At 32.9% G+C, this 21039-nt stretch overlaps 2 protein-coding genes across 2 annotated transcripts; both read right to left on the bottom strand.

Annotated features, from left to right (window-relative positions):
* Nucleotides 1-3919: 3919 nt before the first annotated feature.
* On the bottom strand, nucleotides 3920-5489 carry LOC134248197 (uncharacterized). Its single transcript, XM_062730644.1, has one exon. It carries the CDS (start codon nucleotides 5474-5476, stop codon nucleotides 4010-4012), a length of 1467 nt encoding a protein of 488 aa, XP_062586628.1. The 5' UTR covers nucleotides 5477-5489; the 3' UTR covers nucleotides 3920-4009.
* Nucleotides 5490-7656: 2167 nt separating this feature from the next.
* Nucleotides 7657-17756, bottom strand: LOC134248611 (protein draper-like). Its single transcript, XM_062731050.1, has 7 exons — nucleotides 17693-17756; nucleotides 17357-17590; nucleotides 15541-15808; nucleotides 15219-15388; nucleotides 8933-9064; nucleotides 8127-8258; nucleotides 7657-7802 (listed from the first exon to the last, which is right to left on the bottom strand). The coding sequence occupies exons 1-7, from the start codon at nucleotides 17754-17756 to the stop codon at nucleotides 7657-7659; spliced, it is 1146 nt and encodes a 381-aa protein (XP_062587034.1).
* Between the last annotated feature and the right edge of the window lie 3283 nt (nucleotides 17757-21039).

Below are 21039 nucleotides of genomic sequence, written 5' to 3'. Positions count from 1 at the left end.
TGTAAGTGAAATTTTTCATACCTTCAGCTCTTAAACAAGACCATTTTTTAAGAGTATAGAACTATTTTTATTTTTGATTTTAAAATGAGATTCGGATGAGCTACTCGTATGTGGTTCATGGGTATTTTGTATAGCAACAATTCGTGTTAAAATAATTTAAATATATTAAGCAATGTATATCATGATTGTTTTCCCCTTTAAATTTATGAATTATTGTTTTTATAAATGTGTATGTTTGTCATATGTATTTGCAATTACTGGACCAATCGTTAATATCAGTAAATATAAAATGTATCTTTACTGGGATGTTCTCAGAAAAAAATGATAATCAACTTTGATCTAAACAGTAATTATGACAATACCTCCTGATTTTAATGATATGTATATTAGTCTGTTATAATAATAATAATAATAATGTGTTTGTGTATAATTAGGTTTTTGTGTGACTTATATTTATAATACATGTTGTAATCACGTGTATGTAAATGATTCCAAAATATTGTCAATGTTATTCAGAAACTTGTCAAATTTCATCTCTTAGACAAGTCGTTCCAATTTTTTAAAAGATGTAGAATATTTTTTTAATTAAAATTGTGACTTTGATAAATGTTATGGCACATTGATATTTTGCATAAAAACATTTTTTTATGTCAAAATAATTTGAAATTTTGAGCATTGAACATATAAATGAATTATTTTTGTGTAAATATTACATTGTATATTTTTATGCCTTGTATATATGTTAGCTTTAGATAATAAAAGTACTTACATGTATAACAACTGGCTATTGTTTTGATCATCCAAATATATTTTTATCTAGCTTGTCAAATAATCAGTCGACATTTTCAAATGATAGAAAAAACATTGATGAAAGTACTTCTTAAGCAACCATATGCATTATTACTTTCTGAAGGTTAAACCCAGTTTTGACCTGGATTCTAATTCCATAAGTTTTTATTGAAAATGCAGTTGGTACTTCAGCGTTAAAGCTAACTTTTATGGCCCCCAGCCAGATATTTTACTCAATAAATTTGGTGAATCAAAGATTAAGCTTATCTAGCCGAAGACGCAAGTGAGCTTTTCTAATTTGGCCATCGTCTGTTATTAACAATTTCATCTTTTTCTACAGAACTATGCTACCAATTTTAACCAAACTCAGCAATGAGTATCCTTGTGTAAAGGGGGTTCATGTTTTTTTTTAGATGAAGGAGAAATAACGAAATAGCGAAAATTAATGATAATATTCAAACATCTTCTGAAAAATGGGCCAGAAAAGAAGAAACTTGTGGGGATTCCTTGTCAGTGTCAAATCATAGCCCTCCCTATTAGGGGTAGTTCGGGACCATTTCTGCATTTGAACTTATCCTTACTAAACTGATTTTTGCTTTTCCATATCTACAGTGCTCATGATGACCCCTGAGTCTCTTGTTGACTTTCTATATAAGATCTATCATCAATTAAAAATTATGTTGATTATTATAACATTTGAATTACTGGTATTAACAATTTTACCACTGAAAAAAACCCCGCGTTTTTTCAAAAATCTATTTTGATTTGTTTCTTGTTTGTTACACACGGTATTAAACTTGAACATTGTTTTAGAGATATGAGAAACGTGTATCATGCCAGTGTACATTTCGTCCGATGTACCCTAATTACGTTACCAGGGTCCGCTATAATAAGAAAACATATATTAAAGACAATTTTTCCTAAGTTTAATTTTTTAAATACCTTTTCATAAATTTGTAAACGTAAAATACTCGTTTTAGGATTTCAAAATGTGTTAATTTGTATTTATAGAAAGGCCTTAGCAAATATACTCAAATACGTTAAAAACGTACCCGTTATTAAATATGTAATGATGTCTCAACGTGCATCACATTCGGGCAAACCATAAATCAAAGTTCCAAAGTTTTCAATATAGTAAATCAAAGTTTCAAAGTTTTCAGTATGATAAATCAAAGTTGCAAAGTTTTTACTTTGGTACTATAGTTACCTATAGTTTACTATAGCATTTTCGTTTAAAGGTAAGATTAATTTTTGGTTGGTATCAGGTACATGTATTGTTAAAACGCGAAATGTAATAACAACGCAAAATGTAATAAACCTGGATTATAACATTTGGCGTTATAACATTTGGCGTCGAAATCAACACAGAATGTAATAATGCAAAATGTAATAACACGATTTTAGATTATTACATTTTGCATTTATACATTTTTCGTCGAGAACAACGCAAAATGTAATAACGTGCTTTTTCGTTGTTACATTGCGTTATTTTATTTTTGCACTGAACAGATGAAGACAACACAAAATGTAATTAAAAAAATATGTTATAAAACAAAATACAATCTTTTTTTTATTGCGTTTAACAAAAAAAAAAACATACAATTGTTTCAAAATATACGTAAAACTCACATGGGAAACACGTTGTACAAAATGTTAAGAACTAAAACAATGAGACCAATGCTAGGGCTTTTACGGACATAAATACATCAAATGCATCTTCAGCAGAGGTCCGTGGTTGCTCTGCTCCTATTTTGTACTGTTTTATGGACTTCGAGATTGAATACTGTTCGTTATGTACACATGCATCGTTATTTAACTTTGATTGGCTTATTTTTGGTAGTCTTATTAAATTTCCAACCAATAACACATAATTTATTTAATTATTAAAGATTGACTATAGTAGCTTCATTATTAGCTCTTGATATGCATGTTTGGCATGTGTACATTGGTTAACAAGGAAGTGTACATGTATATGTGTATCAAGCGAGGAAGGGCAGATATAGGGTGCAGTGTTTACTTAGTATCTTTATCATTGTATTACTAATGACATGCAGAAACAATCCATTTTATTATTGGATGGAGAAAGAGATGGGGGGAGTGTTTTGCTTGTCTGCAATGCTGGTGATTTGCATGGAACAGTATGGTATCACAATTGTCAAAACCCCTTCCGATATATATTTACACCTGCAAGTACAAATAAAAGGTTTTCTTTTAGATTCATTGCATTTGTCTAAAGTACACCGATCAATACCCCCAACAACCCCATCTACACACGCGCGTTTCTAATTTACAACACATATAATTTGAATACATTTATTAAACTGATTTTAAATACATGTAACTTGTTAAATCAATATATTATGAAATTCATTAATTGTTAGTCCATTATTTATACACTTAATTGACGACGGATTTCTTCCGTAATTTCCTGATCATGACAACGAGCACACGGCGGGTGTGACCGGGGGGGGGGGATGCTCACTTGATTTGCAAATCAATATATTCTGATGTTTTCTTTTAGGTTCCTTGCATTTGTTTCCTATACTCTGATTTGTATATTGTTTAATGGACTTTGAGATTGAATGCTGTTCGTTATCTCCATATCCTTCTTGGAAGACATTGCATATATCTGGGTTTTTTGTTTTTTTTTGTTTCCTCTTCATCGGCCACTACTCTATTAAAAGTTGTACTCAATCTGTGTGACCAAAGAGTGTGTTATTACATTTTGCGTTCTTGTTTTTTTGCTTAATCTCGACGCAAAATGTAACAAAGCAAAAATGTAATAATCCAAAAATCGTGTTATTACATTTTTCGTTATTACATATTGCGTTGATCTCGACGCAAAATGTTATAATGCGAAATGTAATAATCCTCAAAAGTGTGTTGTTACATCTTGCGTTATTACATTCTGCGTTGATTTCTATGCAAAATGTAATAATCCATGTTAATTACATTCGCGTTGTTATTACATTTTGCGTTGTAACAATGTATTGAAACATTTCCAAGGTTTTGAACGTGAGTGCTGAAAAACATTACTATCAGTTTGATTTTTTTTACGATTTGTAGGAAATGTTATTTTGATTTGAATGTACAAGATATTAATACTCTTTATATCACATTATACTATCAGTTCAAATCATTTATACTGGCGTGATTTTATCTTCGAAATATGCTGAAAGATACATAAATGAATATCATTCTATTGAATGATTGTAAAAGTTCACATTCTATACTTAAACACTTTTACAATTCCAGTGGAGTATCCAACCCACAATGCAGACCTGTATATGGACAGTGAGTATGGATGGTTAACTTCAGTCTCTGTCAGAATGAACTTCAGGATTTCCCCGTCAGGACTTAGCAGATGGATCTGGTTGTTGTTAATGTCAGTAACAAGGATGTTACAGAGGGGGTCACACACTACATCTCTCGAAATAAAGCTCTTCATCAGGTTGTGTCCATTGTAGACAGCTTTCATACGCCCAGAGGGAGACATAATCATTAGATCACCTGAAGTGCCACTTGTATAGTTCACTATACAGATATCGCTGTTATGGTTTTGGGTTATTCTGATTGGCAAAGTAAATAGTCTGGTCTGATCGTCCTCCTGGTACTCATACTTCTGTATGACGTCACCTGTCACTGTCAGGTGCTTCACCACACTCTTGCTCTGTGATTCTAATTCGTGATCAATAAAGGTGACCAGAAGTCCACTATGTACTGACGGGCAGATTCCTATTGGAACCTGTGGATCTGTACTTATGACTGTAGAAAGAGACCCTGATGGTGACAGACAGCTGATGGTATGGTTGCTTGAGTCAGTACAATAAACTTCATCAATATCGGTTATACACATGTCACTTGGACTGAAACTATAGGCATTCTTTTTCTCACCTTCTTTGTTTACTTGTTCAATGCAGTCTGACTCTAATTGTCTAATGTAGCACTGATCTTCACAGAATGCCCTCAACAAATCTATCATTTTATCTCCATATTTAAATACGCTTCTTCCAGTCAAACTAATTTTATCTATATCCAAAGTTTGTCCAATCATATTTCCAAGCACCTCCTCACTGATTTCTTCTTTAATGTACCTCACTGAATGTTTACAGTCCTCTATATTAACATTCAGGCCAGAAAGCAGTTTTGTCAGATCCCTGTGGTTGTCAAGCAAGCCGTAATCTGACATGGTATTATTGTTATCCTCCATAAACTGAACTGTCTCTGCAATAGCTTTCTTCTTTTTATTTAATACAGATTTCACAGCATTCAATTTTTCATTTTTGTCCTTTAAATTTTCTTTTAATCGTTCTTCATTTTGCTTCCTGAGTTCTGAAAACCTGATTATTATTTCATCATAATGCTTTTGAAGCTTTTTGATCTCAGATTTACACAGTTTTTCATTTTCTGATAATTGTTTTGATATTACTTCCAATTTTTCATCAATCCAAGGCAGATCTTCTTCCTTGACCTTGGTCAGACATTTACGCAGACCTCTTCTCCTATGGGTGGCTGCCGTGGGTATAGTGCTCCATTCGTGATCTCTATGATCTGTTTTAGCACACTTACCACAAATGAATTCATCGCAGTCTTCACAAATCACATCAATAGGAAAGTTATGAGGTTGACACATTTTTATATTCTCTTGGGGAGAGCCTAGTGGATATTTCAGGTCATTATCTGCCATGATTGTTGAAGTCCTCCTTCCACGTATCAATGGCTTTTATAATAGGTCAAAGGTAAGTTGCTCTGCGCACCTGTGCTTTGTATTTTAAACTTATTAATATTGATAAAACAAGTATGAAAATGTAAACAAACAGATACACACTATCAATAAGAGATAGGTTTGATTTAATGTCTTCATGTCAGTGGTGGATCCAGGAGTATTGAAAAGGGGGTCCGACCAGTTGTTGGTCAGGGTTAAGGGGTCCCACAGACACACCAAAAATTGAATCATTAAATCATATAATTATATCTGATATATTTTGGACACAAAGGGGGGCCGGGCGCCCTCTAAATCCACCAGTACATGTATAACTGAATAAGAAAATAAAATAGTAATGTAATTGTATACATAGCTTATTAAATATGTCAATAGCCTTGTTTTTTTTTTTAAACTTAGTTAATAGTGTTGTATAGGTCGAAATAATCCCTAAAAGAAAGTCATTTCATTGATTTCTTATATCTAATACAGGTTAAAATGGCAAATTCAAAATAGCCTGGAAATGAAACTCTGAACTGAAATGATTTAAATTACAAATTCTGCGTATGCTGTGTTTATTAGTACTTGTACATGTATATTCTAAACGTTTATTTCTTAATGTTTCGGTGTAGAGAGTGTGCATTTTATTTGATTAAATAAGCATTCCCTCCCAGTTACCTGCACTCTGGGGACATTGTTAACCAACAAAGACCTTGCGTAAAAGTTTTTCCAGGTGGTGTCACTTTATAGAATGTTGGAAAATACAACCTTCCCCCTTGCCGCCATTTTAACCCCTTTAATAGTTCGGGCATTCCATATAAAATTTATCCACAAAATTCATCAAACTTACAGATTGAGGTAAAAATTGCAACTTTTACGGAACAATTGTAATGTCATATCACTCGAGTGATTTAAGGAGTTTTCGGATTACAATTGTATAGAGATAATTTTCGATAGAAACTATTTTAGCAAAAGTTATTCATTCGATATTGAAGCAAATTAATACTGTCATACTGGGCAATTGGATAAAGATATACAATTTTATTATGAAAATATGTTAGCACAAGCTTCATTAAATCTATCATTTCAATATTTTAGATATTTTCCTTAAATTTCTGCCATACAAGATTAGAAATTGTTGCTCAAAGAGGAAATTTCAATCTTTGGAAACAATTCTTAAAATTCATTTAAAGATATTGTACTGATTTCATCATCAAGCAAGACACACTTTTATGTACTCTCATAAAACCCAGTGTTTCTATATGTATATAGTTCTTGGTATGCCGATTCCTTCTTTGTGGAATCAAAAACTGAATCATGGTTCTCTTTCTTCCCGCCTTTTAACTCCTGATACTTTTCTACCGTATCCTTGCTAGACATTCTTTCATTTCTTTCATTCTGTTGTACACATCTAGTTTTCCTGATATATAAAAATATGATCAGGGAACAGATGAGTAAAACTGCCAGAAGTGTTGAAATGACGGAAAAGAAGAGCAATAACGTCTTAGACATCTGTTTGTCTAAAAAAGAAAACAAAACAATAGAATTCAACTCAATGGACTTATGTCGTTAACGTCTCATCTGGTAAAAAAATTCTTCTCAAATTGATTTAAAAAAAACTACTTACCCTCTGTTCTTTCTTCTTCTGAAGAAGAAGAAGCTAAAAATACAAATCAAAATAATTTGTAGGGGGCTTATATAAGCTATTCCTTCTGCCTATGTATTATTAAAGAATAAAATGCTTTATTTTACGCGGGTTATGTATTTTTTTTTCCTGCAACAGCTGCGACATTAATAACCGTACTAACAACTAAAGAATGCCTTTTAATGTTTTGTTAATATCTGTATGAAGAATCATTTAACATAGGATTAACCAGATAATTATTGTATTTTTGATATGTCGTCACAGTACGCGTAATTGATGGAACACGCATGAATTAAGAAATCTATACAGGTGATATATGCCTAGTGTTGTTCATGACCTGATAAACGGCAATGGTTTTCTTTAAAAAAAATTAAAGGAGAACGTATTCAGTGGATGTAATTATTACAAAATAAAATATGTTTAAATAAAATCAAAATAATTCTTATGCTACCATTGATTACATGATAAATAGATAGAAAATTTAAATAAAATCCTCCATGAAGGCTTGGAAATTTGATTCTTATCTACCTTTAACACAAAATGCTCCCTCCCAGTCAGGTTCACAACCATTTACGCATGTTCCATTTCCTGTGTTGCAGGGTTCGCTCCCTTTGCAGTGACCACAATTAAATACACAATTAGGGCCATATTTGTAACGTTCACACACTGAAATAAAAATTTCCTCTTATTTAAGTAACCATGAAATAACCAGTCTACCTTCTACGTAAAGCAATATCTAGCTACCGTCTGTCTGTGCTTGCTTCAATTTCTTCATTTTCACAGCCATGCAGGTTATTTGATTATAACAAACTCTTTCAACAAATTTAAATTTTAAAAAGGGTTGAGTAGACTTAAAGCAGGAATATAGTAAAAAAAAAATTAAAGTGCATTTATCTATCATGTCATGTAATTTTGTTTCTACAAAGAATGAGTTAAAGGTTATTACGTTATATTGAGAGGGAATTGTGAGAAAAAGAAGTTTAGTTTTACCTTGGCACAAAGGTCCTTGCCAGTTCTGTAAGCACCCATTCTTACAAACTCCATTTTTCTTGTCACAAATTCCTTGAAGACAATTTCCACATTTTTCACTGCAATTCTTGCCATAATGTCCATCAATACATTCTAAATTGGAAAATTTAATGATAATGCAAAAGTAGTTAAATATAAAATACATGATTGACACTTTTTCTTACAGAATACACATATTCGCTACATATGTTAACATAATAGATTGCCTTTTAAATGTGTGCTTAATATTAAAATTCTCTTTTTTTAAATACAGAATTTTTTAAAATTTTCATTATAATTCTGATTAAATATCTATTCTGTACACATTAATTTCCAACAGTGATAAAATGAAAATTTTCAAATTGTAAAACAACATAAGAAGTGTGTGTTGCAAAACTCTCGACCTTTCTACGCTTCACAAATACTTTGTAAAAAAAAAATACTTCATATCCGGTTCCAAAATAAACGAAATAAATAAATCATTATATCAAAGATTAAACTTGTATGGCTTCTTTATATATGTTGTTGAAATCCATATCTATTTACAATGTTTTCAATATCACAATCGCTTAGCCAAGACGCCTCAACCGCTCAGCTATGACGTCACAGTCTATGAAAATGTGTCGCGAAAAGACAGTAACAAAAGGAATAAGAAAGATAATGGATTAGAAAAGTTTAGATGAATATAGATTTTCAGAACCTTAAGTGAATTTCCAGTTGGCCTACTTGCGCAAAAAAAGCAGGCCTTGTTAAAAAGCTTGATAAGGAAAATGACAACCCAACCCAACCCTGACACAAAGGTTCCCGCCAGTTCTGTAAGCAACTACTCCTACAGGTGCCATTTTTCTTGTGACAAATTCCTTGGAGACAGTTTCCACATTTTGTACTGCAATTCTTGTCATAACACCCATCAACACATTCTGAATTTTAAAAAAATCGTTAAATGAAAAAGTAAAAGTTTCTCTTCCCTTAAACACTACATAAACATTTAAATATGGTAGAATGTTCAAAATAAAAACCATTCTTTTAAAAGCATTAGGAATTTAATAAACGATACAATTATGAGAATATAATTTTATAACTAGATTATTTTTTTTTACAAACGTATATATACCTGTTAAAATCAAAGAGGGCATCTTAATGCTAAATTATTTACCTTGACATAGTGGTTCTTTCCAGTTTAGTTTACAACCAGATGAACAACTTCCGTTTTTCTTGTCACAAATTCCCTCACGACATTGCCCACACCTAGTACTGCAGTCCTGGTCATAGTAACCATCAACACATTCTATCATTAATAGAAGCTGTATTTTGAAACGTCAAATGGAGGAGTGTTATCATATTGAATGCAATATGTTTTTATTTTAAACACCTTTTAACGTTGTATAAAAATGTTTTCAATTGGATGGTTTAATCTACCTCTCATACATATGATGGCTGAATGTTGTTATTTCATAGAACAAAACTGCCTTTAATATTGATAACTAATTACAAATTAATATTGATTTTCATTATTTCCAAAACAAAATATGCTTTTAAAAAAACGGAAAGGAAATCGATGAATAAAAAGCCTCCCGTCGAGGACGCAAGACCTTAATGACACAAACTAAAAAAATATTTAAGCAATTTCTTTTAATTAACATTGCATTTTCATTTCATAAAGATGAGAAATGAAGGTACATGTTTTTGTTTAACAAAGAAATTTCACCAGTGTTCCTACTTTATTCGAAATTCACTTTAAAAAAGTCAGCTCGTAACTTTTTCTTAATCTGTTTCTATTTTTTTCCCCAAAGAAACCATTTACTTGAAATAATAATATAAAATCAGAAATGCAAAAATTATAGTGCATTCATTGATTATTGCAAGGAATTTGCTTGTACTTTTTTCCCCTACAAACAATTAGCTGAACTTAAACGTTGTATCGAGGAAATGTGGAAACATTGAAAAATTCTGACCCTGACAAAACGGTTCCCGCCAGTTCTGTAAGCAACCACTCCTACAGGTGCCATTTTTCTAGTCACAAACTCCTTGGAGACAGTTCCCACATTTTGTGTTGCAATTCTTGCCATAATATCCATCAACACAATCTAAATTGGAAATTTATTGCTAATTAAATTAAATAAAAATGTTTCTCTTTTCTAGAACAGGCATATTTATATATTCATACAAAGCTTAAGGAAAGACCAGGATTTTTCAAATAAAAAATATGCTTTAATACATATTTGCACGTCTAATGATTTTCTGAAAACAGAATTCCCACTTAATATTTATTTTGAAAATATTATATTGTTTGTCAAAGTATAAAATGTAGGTTTTTAAAACGGAACATGGACAAATTGCATGCATTGCTTTTTTTCTGTTCTTGTGAGAATCTTTTTTATTTGAAAAAAAATCTCAGTTTAATGATGTTTACTCTATTGAAACCTGCTGTGGTTTTAAATATCGAAACTATAGATTTTTAATATTGTCCTTTTTTAGTTCCTTTTAATTATTTTAATTCAGAGATCATCAGTGCAATTAAATACAAAATAACATAGGTGCCATGGAGGAGTGATCCTCCCTTGCCGATCTATCACTCCCGCTCCGCCGAATGAAGAAACATGGTCTATATTCATATCAAAGAGGCAAAAATGTAGTTAGGAATTCGTCACATAATTTTCTCTGAGTAAATGTTTTTGAAATAAACCTCGGGAATTACACATGTATATTAATTATAAGAAAAATTGCGCTTCCCTCAATTAAACTCATTTAAATTTATTTCCTCTCATAAATCAGATCATAACTATCCAAAAATGCTACCAATCTGTTCACAGTCATTCTTTTTCTTATCTATCTCTTTTACACGTTAGTTGGTTTTATTTTAAAAATAGAATTAACATCTGTATATCTCTATATGAAAATTCTTTTCATAAACAACTGTTATTTTTGAAAACTGAATCTGTTTTCATCATGTTAGTAGCAATCCTCTTTTGTTTTAAAGCTACAAATAAAAAAACCTAGATGATTATTTTACATGTCTGCATGAACATCTAAGTCGAGGCTCGATTATTTACCTTGACATAGTGGGTTTTTGCAGTTTAGTTTACAACCAGATGAACAACTTCCGTTTTTCTTGTCACAAATTCCCTCACGACATTGCCCACACCTAGTACTGCAGTCCTGGTCATAGTAACCATCAACACATTCTATCATTAATAGAAGCTGTATTTTGAAACGTCAAATGGAATTTTTTTTCTTCATTATTTCTTATATATTTACGTAGTATATTATGCTGTTCATGAGATGGTGTAATCATAAGTATATGGTTGTATGCATTTCTTATAGGACAAATCTGCCTTTACTATTGATAAGTTCTATTATTAAATATAGATATAAATTGTCTACTATTTCTAAAACAGCGTCGAAAAATAAATGGAATTATTCATAGATGATCTTATCCCAAATGATAAAAGAAACATAAAATATAAACTCAATTTCAAATGAGATATAAATATAGACACAATACACACAATTATATTATTTATTATATACGTAATAACACAACATAGATTCTATGTATGATAAAAAAGACCTTGTATTGCGTAAAGATTTCTGGTAATTCATATGATATCAAATAAGACATGAAAGATGATGCATATTTGTACATGATTTTTTCTCTCGATCAATCAATGCCCCTTAAAAGGAGCATTTAAATCGTTATTATTACTTAGGAGACAACTGAGCTTTTCTTATCAATATATGTCTAGAAAATCTTCATGTTGAGTTTTTCTAAAAAGTGTAAAAAATGACGTATCAATTCAAATAGAAACACACGTTAATGTAGTAATTAATTAGACTGCAATTTAAGAATGAACGATTTCTAAGTAACATAATTAAAATAACCACTCAATAAAACATTGATTGAGAATTTGTTTATTTACAATGAACCAATGGAAAAATGGTAAGATATGTATGAAATCAATGTACAATAGAAAAAATATACTTCATACGAAATACGCTACACGGAAAATCAGCTTTGGCCTTTTTTTCTAATGCTGTTTCCGATTTAAAAAAAGACTTCTTTTATTTGAAGCAAAATTATGGATTCAGAAAGTAAATATATTTCCTTACGCTAATATGGGATAAACATTTTTTTCTATAACCATTATTCTTACGATATCTTATTAAGGAAGAAAAAAATAAAATCGTACCTTGACACAACGGTTCCCGCCAGTTCTGTAAGCACCCACTCCTACAAGTGCCATTTTTCTTGTCACAAACTCCTTGGAGACAGTTCCCACATTTATTACTGCAAGTCTTGTCATAATACCCATCAAGACATTCTAAATTGAAAATGTGATAAAGGTGCTCTTTTAATGGAATAATTTTCTTTTCCCTTTTTCTTGGGACACTTTTTTAGCTCACCTGAGCCGAAGGCTCAAGTGAGCTTTTCTGATCACATTTTGTCCGTCGTCTGTCTGTCTGTCCGTCTGTAAACTTTTCACATTTTCGACTTCTTCTCAAGAACCACTGGGCCAATTTTGACCAAACTTGGTACAAAGCATCCTTGGGTAAAGGGGAATTTAAATTGTTAAAATAAAGGGACATATTTCCTCGCAAGGGGAGATAATCAAGAAAAGACAAAAATAGGGTTGGGTCATTAAAAAATCTTCTTCTCAAGAACCACTGGGCCAGAAAAGCTGAAATTTATGTGGAAGCATTCTGGGGTAGTGTAGATTTCAAATTATTCACATCATGACCCCCGGGGGAAGGGCGGGGCCACAATGGGGAATCAAAGTTTTACATAGAAATATATAAGAAAAATCTTTGAAAATCTTCTCCTCAAGAACCCCTGGGCCAGAAAAGCTGAAACTTATGTGGAAGCATCCTGGTATAATATAGATTCTAAATTGTTCAAATAATGACCCCCGGGGGAAGGGTGGGGCCACAATGGGGAATCAAAGTTTTATATAGAAATATATAGGAAAAATCTTTGAAAATCTTCTTCTCAAGAACCACTGGGCCAGAAAAGCTGAAACTTATGTGGAAGCATCCTGGTATAATGTAGATTCTAAATTGTCCAAATAATGACCCCCGGGGGAAGGGCGGGGCCACAATGGGGAATCAAAGTTTTATATAGAAATATATAGGAAAAATCTTTGAAAATCTTCTTCTCAAGAACCACTGGGCCAGAAAAGCTGAAACTTATGTGGAAGCATCCTGGTATAATGAAGATTCTAAATTGTTCACATCATGACCCCCAGAGGAAGGGCGGGGCCACAATGGGGAATCAAAGTTTTACATAGAAATATATATACTGAAAGGAAAAAGAAACGCATATTTTACTTTTAAACTAAATTAAAACTATTATTTCGAAAATGTTTTCCAGTATTGTTATCAAACATTTTAATTCATCTTTAATCTACAAGTTACCAAAATCTTGTGTGACTTTGACTGATAATTCCTGAGTTATTGAAATTGATATGTCGATACCCCCCAAAATTAAAATAAAAATTCTCATAATCTCCCTTGCACATTGGTAACAGCCTTGATTTTCCTGTGCATTGAGTTCACCAGAGCATTTATCTTTCTCATTTGATTATTATTCAACTCTTCCGACAATAGTCTTAATGGTTTATAGAAGCTGCATTATTCCAAAGCCAACAAATCCCCCCCGCCAAATGAGTGCCACGTTTTCATTTTAGGATAGAATTTAGAATCCAGCTGGTTTGGTACACGTGAATGTTTGTGAGAAAGTCTCGACAAACACTGGCTACATTTTCCCAATGTGAACATGCTAAAAACATTACGCACACGACGTGTACGTGCGAGCGTGAGAGTAAAATCGACGTAAAAGTTGCCAAGCTCGCGTACCAAATTAGAGCAGAGAATTTCTGTCAATTTTAGGGTGAAAATATTGGTATGATAGTTTGCTGTATAAATATCGGTTTCAGTGATAATACCTTGACAACAACCGAGGTGACATGATGAAAAGCCCTGTCTTGATGTGACGTTGTTAAGCGTCAACGTCACCACCATGGTTGGTTGGAAACCTTTTAATTTACTCTCTGACAACTGAAAAACCCTTTCTTGTTGAAAAGTTTAAACCAAACTGCACAGCAACATCTTTTTGCCTTTTCATTCACTTACGCAATTCAATTACTGGAACCATTGTAACTTCCGTCAGCCATACCATGATTGCACGAAATTTATACTGATTTCAAATGCGGAAAACGATGTCTATAACTCCAATGCATCGATTAGCACCACAAAATGTGATCATAAAATTGTCATCATCAACATGCACATGTTTTTGGCTTTTTATCATTTCCCCTACGTGACGCCATACATTTCATGGTTGAGTAATTTTGACCAGCAATTTTAGTGCACAGTAATCAAAATACACATTTGACCAATTTTCATAATTTTCGGCCTTATAGTCAAATATATTTCGCTATTATGCTATTATGCGTTTCTTTTTCCTTTCAGTATAGGAAAAATCTTTGAAAATCTTCTTCTCAGGAACCACTGGGCCAAAAAAGCTGAAACATATGTGCCCATGGAAGGATCATGGGGTAGTGTAGATTTCAAAATGTCTAAATTATGATCAGTGGGGTAAGGTGGAGATGCATTATGTGTAACAAGGGGGAAATCTGGTAAAGAACAGAATGGTCAAAGCTTTTCAGGTGAGTGATGTGGCCCATGGGCCTCTTGCTTTACAAAGGATATTTAAAGATAATAAAATAAGCAGTATTTTTATATAACTATACTCTTTGTCACATTTTCATTGATAGTTTGCTGCAATTTGAATTTCACCTACAATATTGATATAGAAAATATTGATTTCTCGTTTGAGCATTTGTTTCATAACTTTCAGGTAGTTAAACAGGAGTATTGCCACACATGCATAGCTGGGTTTTTTTGACAGTCACACTTGATAAAAAGAATTTTTTTGTCTTAATTTCGCTTTTATTTACCCTATTCTACTTCGCTGAAATCGAAACAGGAAGTTTTGATTGTTTTTTTACTAAACGTAGACGAGGAACTCCGATTTTATAATACATGTGAATATCTTTTGTCCTAAAACAAACTTACCACTACAACTAGGAGAGCCAACACTGGGATCAGAACAACCATAAATGCACGATCCGTTAAAAACATCACAATGCCTATCCTTACACTTAGAACTGCATGTCCCACCGCATCCAGAACCATATCTATCTTGTTCACAACCTGTAGGATATAATATAGATGATAGAGGATGTCTTATCAGTAGTTACTTTTCTTGTCATTAAAAATTGTTTACAGGATGTTCAACAAAAAACGTACAAGAATACAGTAGATACCATAAGGTGTTATATAAACTCCTCTTTATTTGCGCATGCCCTACCTCTTAAAGTCAAACTATCAATAAAACAAGAAGTGCATCTTACCCATTACCCTGACTTCGCATATTTCTATTGAAGTCCTTGTCAAATCCCCACAGTTTGACAGATATCCATCAGGTCTATCGTTAAAGAAGGCTACTCCCTGTGCTACTTTATTCACAGTTATGCTCTGAAGAGATCTTGGACAACCTGACATGGGGTCATGGTGATACACGAAAGTTCCTTTGTTTCCAGAGGGGGGAACAAACGAGATGTCATTATAGACATAAATGGAAAATCCGGTTAGCCTGTCTGCAACTGAAAGACACAGGAATTATCTTCCATAAACCTCATATGTCTCAACTATAAAAGATGAACACTTTCTTCTAAAAATTGAAGCAACATGCTTTAATTCATTTGAAATAAATTACTTACTTTTGGGTGGTTTTTCTCGTAAAATTAGAACAAAAAAATTTAAGGTAAAATTAATTTGTTTTATTGTTGTTCAATACGAATTTTTTTTTAAAAGTTGACAATGATATAACCCTAAAATGACAATAAAAATACATTAACCACAGTAAACAATATTAAAAAAAAGATTATATGACCTGTGAAAGTAGCCATCTCAGTTTTTCTCCCACAAAACATGATTTTGTTTCAAATTCCAGACGAAGACTACTATAAAATGCTTAGTTTCACTCTATTTTCAGAGCTTTGATTGACAGAAAATGGGTTAACAAATAGGTATGAAAACACTTATATTAGTAATGTAATGTGTGCAGATTATGAACAGTTATCAAAATTAAAAGTTTATCAAGCAAAATAAGAGCATGAGAGAAAACACGACCCTTCAAACCACCAGAGGTAGGATCAGGTGCCATGGGAGAGTGAGAATACCCGATCGGTCACTCCTGCTCTTTGTCATAATTGAGAAATAACGGATACTCCGTCGACAATTCAGTGTGTATATAATGGCCTAACAACAAGTATGAACAACGTCAGTCAGGATTTGACTCAATGATAAATTGTATTTGCTAACAAGGTCTTTGTATCGACCATAGAGCTTACGAAATGATGACTTTAAACAAGACTTTTGATATTCTTGTTTCATCAACTTAAAATTTAAAAATCGGAATTTAGAAGACCGACTAACAACTTAGTTGTTTGACAACCGAGATAGCTTTTTCATTGTCATATTCCTTATTATAAAGTAAATACTCAACTATCACCTGCTTATGACGTATTGAAATGCAACTCATTTTCTACCCAAGAGCTTGTTATGTACGATCAATTTTGAAAGTGGGGTATGCTATATTTAATGAAAGAAAGATCTTACGGGGAACTCGTAGTCTTCAAATTGTTAATTCTAAGGTCTTTTTCCCCTTGTTATGAAATATGATCTATCTCTGGGACATGTTTTTGCTGATTTGTTTGATCCTTAATGTTTGTATTTTGTTTTTATACCAGATTTGACTTCCCAATTTAACCTTCATCAATTAATAGGCTCTTCTCAACAGGGGATGCTTACTCCTCCTAGGCACCTGATCTCACCTCTGGAATTTCCAGAGGTCCGTGCTCCATGTCCTCTACAAAGTTTTGATCAATAAAATTTCGTCTACTTGTATTGAATGATTATTACAGTCATATATCAAGAAAAATCTATAGCAAAAGAGGTATCCTTAAAAAACGCAAACTTTTTATTCGAAATCTGATTAAAGTTATTTATTTTTGACATTGTTTGGAAATGATATTTTCGTGATTTTACTTAATATTATGAACTTGTAACTAATGACATATCAATCTTTTTTTTCACTTTTAGCAAAAGCATAGCTATCAATATTGCCAAAATTAACTAACGTTACTTACTACCAAATCGGAAATATAGTTCCAGATACGCTACATTAAAGATCCTTTGTAACCAAACTTTCCACCATACTGATTTATAGCCATTAGCATATTGAGCAATAGCACAAGTAGGTTGGTATGTCTGATTTGTATTTCCATCAACTGCTTTATCAGCTTCCCAGTCGTCTTGGTGAGCAATGACATTCCATGATGCGTTTCCCTGTAGATGTTTTCCTGGTGTGTGTGCCAGATTAACTGAAAAAAGATTACATTGGAATAAGCATTATGATTGAAATGATCAAACGGAAAAAAAAATTGTTTTCGCCTACTGAAAAATCATGTTTTATAGAATCTTACCAAAGCATAAAGTTTTTGATACAGATAATAACAGAAAAACCACCAAGCTGTCTTTCAACCTCATTTTTGGTTGATTTTACCATGTGTGACGTTTTTCATCTTCCTTGTTGGCTGTGTCAATCGGATTTTGTGTTTTGCTGAAAGGAATATTTTTTTTAAAGTTCTACAAATAAAAAAAGTTGATCTTTATCGAAAAATCGCTTTTTAAACAACTTGATAAGAGCTGATCATGGAATTTTCGCTAATTTTATTCATCGACATACAAAGATGTTATTTTCTAGATTCTTTTTAGTTGAAATATACGGTATGTAGATATCAAAGTTCAAACTTAGTGTTTTGAACCTTAAGTTTAAACTGCAAATTGAAAATTAACTGCCACACCTTTTTTAGGCAGTATTATATATATCACTATATGGACCTGCTTGTATTTTTACCTAGAAGTTCTTAAAAGTACTTCTGTCTCTAAACAAAATATTTTTTAAATCCAAAACCTGCGTTGCACAAAACAAATAAAAAAAGAAAGAAAGAATTTAATTTTAGTTGTAACACGTCATGTGATTGGACGATTTATTTATTTTAACGATTAAAAGATTTATTTTATATCGTATAACATAACATACCTACGTCACAATGAGTTACTTCAAAAACATGATTACTCCGCGTTACGTAACTTTTCTAATATGATCAATTTGAAGCCATTATTGGAGAAAATGTTGTCTTATTGTCTCTACTAAAATTAAATTATATTATATATTATTAAATTATATATGCAAATCTATTACACATCTTATAAATACAAGCATTAATAATGGAGTATTTCCATCCCGTTTAAAACAAGCAAAAGTCACTCCTATTTTCAAAAATGGCGACCATGCAGATCAAGGGAACTACAGACCGATATCCATTCTTCCAACATTATCAAAATTAGTTGAAAAACACAGCCAATCAGATACGTAACTTTACCTCTAGCTTTGATCTCTTATCTAAATCATCCCACTGTGGGACATGGAGACCGGTCCTTCGGATGAGACCGTATAAACCGAGGTCCCGTGTCGCAGTAGGTGCTGGCACGAAAAAAATCCCTCACTGCTCAAAGGCCGTGAGTGCCGAGCATAGGACAAAATTTGTAGCCCTCCACCGGCAAGTGGTGGCGTCTCCATATGAGTGAAAAATTCTCGAGAGGGACGTTAAACAATATACAATCAATCAATCTTATTTAAATCACAATCTGGACTTCGAGAATTTCACTCATGTCAAACGGCTCTAACAAAACTTACAGGTAATTATGTTCCCCAAACGAAGTTGGGGAACATATTGTTTTTACTCTGTTTCTTATTATTATTATTATTTTTCTTCTTCTTCCTGGGTACTTTTTTGTCCGGGAGTGATCTTGTAAACTTCACATCCGACTTAGATAAAACCTTTTTAGGGTCAGTAGACATGTTATGTAGATTTGCGGAACGAAGGTCATTTTGCGCGCACGTGCTTGCAAGAGCGTGCACGTGCAACACGTGAAATGACCGATTTAATTGATATAGGCGTAACTTTTCACATTTTTGATGAAATGCTTTGAAACTCATAATATAAGGATATATTAGTAGCATAGACAATATGACATGGTCAAAATAGCAAGATCTCACGCGCATGCACGTGCGCTTCGCTCTGATTGGCTGAAACAAAAATCTCAATATCTTTTCTGTTTTTTGACGAAATGCTATGAAATTTAAAACATAGGCATATTTTAGCATGTTCTACAATACGATATATAGCAATTATCATGAAAACACGTGCATGCACGTGCGCTGCAATCTGATTGGCTTAAAATTTAAATAGCTATAACTCCCTTGATTATCAACCAAACAGGATGGGATTTGGAACATAGATAGACATAATGGAGCTCTACAAGAAGGTATGGTCATCATGCACCTGCATACATGTGCGTGTACATGTGCTGCAATCTGATTGGCTGAAACTTTAAACAGGTATAGCTCCCTTGGTTTTCAACCAAACGGGGTGGGATTTAGAACATATATAGATGTAAAGGACTTCTACAAGAAGGTATGGTCACCATGCTCATGTATGCACGTGCATGCACGTGAAATGAGTAAAATCAAAAATACACTTGAATGAGCGTATTTTTTTAAATACTTTTGGATTAAATACTTTAATATTTAGTATATTAAAATATATAGATTCTGTAGACAATATGATATGGTCATTACGCATATGCATTCACACGCGTGCAATGCTAAAATTTGAATGAACTTGGTACACTTCTGGGTAAACGTTAAAGTCTCAAATGCATAGGGTTTGTCTTATTTAATGAAGCCAACAGGGGTCAGGCACCAAAATGGAGTTGGGAAGCGTTTGGGGAACATCTGTAACGGTCCCCGTTACAATTAGCACTAGTTGATTACAAGCTATGGACCAAGGAAATTTAGTAGGCATAACTTTCATCGATTTTAGCAATGCATTTGATTTGGTTAATCATGATATCCTTATAAATAAACTTCAATCATATCACGTCGCCCGCGTGGCGCAGTGGTTAGAGCGTCTGCTCTAGAGTCGCGAAGTAAGGAGTCGATCCTTACTTCGCGGGTTCGAATCCCACTGTGGGACGTGGCGACCGGTCCTTCGGATGAGACCGTATAAACCGAGGCCCCATGTCGCAGTAGGTGCTGGCACGAAAAAGATCCCTCACTGCTCAAAGGCCGTGAGTGCCGAGCATAGGACAAAATTTGTAGCCCTCCACCGGCAAGTGGTGGCGTCTCCATATGAGTGAAAAATTCTCGAGAGGGACGTTTAACAACATAAAATCAATCAATCATATCACTTTGACCAAATGGCTATTAAATGGTTTCAATCTTGTTTAACATTAACGTCTCAGTGTGTAAAAATAGGTACATAGTCCTCTGATTTTTTGCCCGTCACAGCAGGAGTACCCCAAGGATCTATCTTAGGTCCCTTATTATTTTTATTGTATATAAATGATCTCCCTTTACATGTAAATAGAACAGATATTGATATGTTTGCTGATGATGCAACCTTACATACATATCATAAAAATATAGAAGGTATTGAGAATGCCCTAAACTTTGATTTGTGTGAGATAGAAAATTGGTGTTCCAAAAATCAAATGGTGTTAAATACCAACAAGACAAAATGTATGCTCATGGGAATCAACAAAGAAAATCAAGAATAAATTCTACTGAACTAAATTTCTATGCTTCAAACAAATTAATTGAAAACGTTGAATCTGAAAAGTTTTTGGGAGTACATATTGACCATTCATTGCGCTATAATTATCATATTGACTCAGTCTGTAAATCTTTGACTTATAAATTGTA

This window comes from Saccostrea cucullata, unplaced genomic scaffold (assembly GCF_032062105.1).
Source record: "Saccostrea cucullata isolate Sc308-1 unplaced genomic scaffold, CSIRO_AGI_Scuc_v1 ctg2565, whole genome shotgun sequence".
NCBI classification, from domain to species: Eukaryota; Metazoa; Mollusca; class Bivalvia; order Ostreida; family Ostreidae; genus Saccostrea; species Saccostrea cuccullata.
Note: the sequence above shows the minus strand (reverse complement) of the source record. Positions and strands in the feature narration are given on the sequence as shown.

Excerpts from the sequence above, each read along its gene's own strand:
- LOC134248197 (XM_062730644.1), bottom strand. The coding sequence starts at position 5,476 with ATGGCAGATAATGACCTGAAATATCCACTAGGCTCTCCCCAAGAGAAT.
- LOC134248611 (XM_062731050.1), bottom strand. The coding sequence starts at position 17,756 with ATGAGGTTGAAAGACAGCTTGGTGGTTTTTCTGTTATTATCTGTATCA. Across the intron at positions 15,809-17,356 it reads ACTATATTTCCGATTTGGTA|TTGCAGACAGGCTAACCGGA; the intron begins GTAAGTAACGTT and ends TGTGTCTTTCAG. Across the intron at positions 15,389-15,540 it reads ATGGGTAAGATGCACTTCTT|ACATCCTCTATCATCTATAT; the intron begins GTTTTATTGATA and ends ACTACTGATAAG.